This window comes from Charadrius vociferus, unplaced genomic scaffold (assembly GCF_000708025.1).
Source record: "Charadrius vociferus isolate BGI_N301 unplaced genomic scaffold, ASM70802v2 scaffold358, whole genome shotgun sequence".
NCBI classification, from domain to species: Eukaryota; Metazoa; Chordata; class Aves; order Charadriiformes; family Charadriidae; genus Charadrius; species Charadrius vociferus.
The window spans coordinates 361,925-364,000 of record NW_009649576.1 but is presented as its reverse complement, the minus strand read 5'-3'; the positions used below and the strand labels follow the sequence as shown (position 1 = coordinate 364,000).

Sequence of the window (2,076 nt, the reverse complement as noted above, 5' to 3'; positions counted from 1 at the left end):
GAGCAGGGTGCCCGTGCCCGGGGCGGGGGGCCAGCCTGCAGGGAGGAATGATGCTGGAGGGGGGGATCCCCAAAACCAGGACATTCACAGGGATGGGGGTGCCCCGAGCAGGGGTGGGGACAGGCAGCCCCCGGAACTGCTCCATGCCAGAGCCAGGCCGTGGTTCCTGGTGACGGCAGCACATGTCCCTCACGCGGGATGGGGGAACAAGGGCTCCTTTCATCACAGCCCTCACCGTCATCCACGGCCAGCAGCACGGCGGTGTAGGTGCTGTTCTTAGTGAAGGGGGACTCGCGGTCCAGGTGGTCCCGTGCCATCACGAGGCCGTTCTCAGGGTGCACGGCCAGCCAGCCCGCCGGGTCGTGCCCCACCAGGTACCTGGGGGGCAGAGGGGCGCTAGTCCCATGGCGTGGGCTGGCGGGGACCCCCCCAGACCCCAACCTCAACCCTGGCCTAGCTCACTTGATCTTCTGCCCCTGGGCCTTGTCTGGGTCCTGGGCTGTGCAGGAGGCGAGGGTCTGCCCCGGCGGCACGTCCTCCAGCACCCGGGCAAGCTGCACCGGCGGGTCGAAGATGGGCGCCTCATTGACGTCCTCCACGTTGACTGTGACAGGGGCGGTGGCCGTCGGCAGCTTCACAGCGAAGGGGGCCTCGTTGGCCACAGCCACGTGGAGCACAAACTGCTTCTTGGCCTCATAGTCCAGACCCTGGGAGAGGAGAAGGGACGGGCAGCACCCCACCACAGACAGGGAGGGCTGGGGACACGTGGGGGGACACGCACCTTGGCGGTGCGGAGGACACCCTCATTGCTGGTGGGGTCAGTGGCGATGGTGAAAGCACCTCCCTCGTTGCCGCGCAGGATGGAGTAGACAGCTCGCCATGCCGGCGTGCTTGGCTCATCCAGGTCTGTGGTGGCCAGACGGGCCACCTCCCGCCCAGCTTCGTTCTCCGGCACGGACGCCTCGTACTGTGGGTGCGGAGCACCATCAGCACCGGAGCACGGCAGGCACCAGCATGGCATCAGCCCGTGGGGAGAGGGTCTTACGGGGGGGGGCCCACTTTACCGTTTTGGGGTCGAACTCAGGGGCGTTGTCATTGACGTCTGCGATCTCGATCACCGCCAGCGCCGTCGTGGTGAGTCCCTCACCGTCCAGGTCAGCTGCCTGCACAGTCAGCGTGTACTCCCGCACGCGCTGCGGCAGACAGACAGACAGACAGACACCCCGTCAGCTCCCTGCTAAGGACCAGGGCCGCCCACCCCGCGGTGCCACAGAGCCCACCTCCCGGTCGAGGCCACTGGCGATGACACCAAGGGTGCCGGTGGCCCTGTTGACGGTGAACATGTGGGGATGGGGCTCCCGCGGCTCCTGGCTGAGGATGGAGTAGGCGATGACACCGTTGTAGGACTCCACTGCATCATCTGCATCCGTGGCGGTCACCTGCATCACGGAGGTGCCTGGGAACAGGGATGTCCCGATGAGTGCGATGCGAGGGGGAACGGGGCACCCACGTCCCCCACAGGCTCTTGCGAAGGGATGTGGCTGGTGGGAGGCAGAGCTTCCCTGGGGCATGGGGTCCCACCTGGCAAAGCTCCCTCGGGCACGGAGCCCCTGAAGATCTCCTGCGTGAACTGGGGCTTGTTGTCATTCTGGTCCGTCACCGTGACTATGATCTCCATCGGTTCCTCCACTGGTTTGCCGTTCTCAGACACGGCATGGGAGAAGAGCTGTGGAGTGGAGGGGTGAGCAGGGGGGAATGGCTCTGCACGCCGGCACACTGCGGCACCCCCGGCATGGACCTACGTGGTATTTGTCGATGTGCTCTCGGTCCAGCGGCTGTGTCACCTTCATCCAACCCGACTCCTTCTCAATGGTGAAGATGCCCTCGGGGGGGGCGTCCGCCCCCTGCCCTGTGATGCTGTAGAAGATCTTGGTGTCTCTGTCCCGATTGGATTTGATCTGGGAGGAGATGCGGGGAGGGGGGTCAGTACCCTTCCCCCCAGCGGCATCGCACCCTGCCCCGATGCGGGGGGCATGGCCACCGCCAGCATCGCTCCCACCCTCGACGTGCCCAGCC

The 2,076-nt window shown here is 66.2% G+C and overlaps 1 protein-coding gene across 1 annotated transcript in view; it reads right to left on the bottom strand.

Annotated features, from left to right (window-relative positions):
* CDH3 (cadherin 3, type 1, P-cadherin (placental)) overlaps positions 1–2,008 on the bottom strand; it is a 3,552-nt gene extending 1,544 nt beyond the window's left edge. Inside the window, exons 1-9 of the mRNA XM_009890347.1 lie at positions 1,991–2,008; positions 1,803–1,958; positions 1,582–1,726; positions 1,281–1,456; positions 1,065–1,193; positions 782–967; positions 463–707; positions 236–378; positions 5–35 (exon numbers count right to left, since the gene is read on the bottom strand). Coding sequence (XP_009888649.1) covers positions 5–35; positions 236–378; positions 463–707; positions 782–967; positions 1,065–1,193; positions 1,281–1,456; positions 1,582–1,726; positions 1,803–1,958; positions 1,991–2,008 — 1,229 coding nt within the window. The remainder of the gene's footprint in view (positions 1–4; positions 36–235; positions 379–462; positions 708–781; positions 968–1,064; positions 1,194–1,280; positions 1,457–1,581; positions 1,727–1,802; positions 1,959–1,990) is intronic.
* Positions 2,009–2,076: the final 68 nt, after the last annotated feature.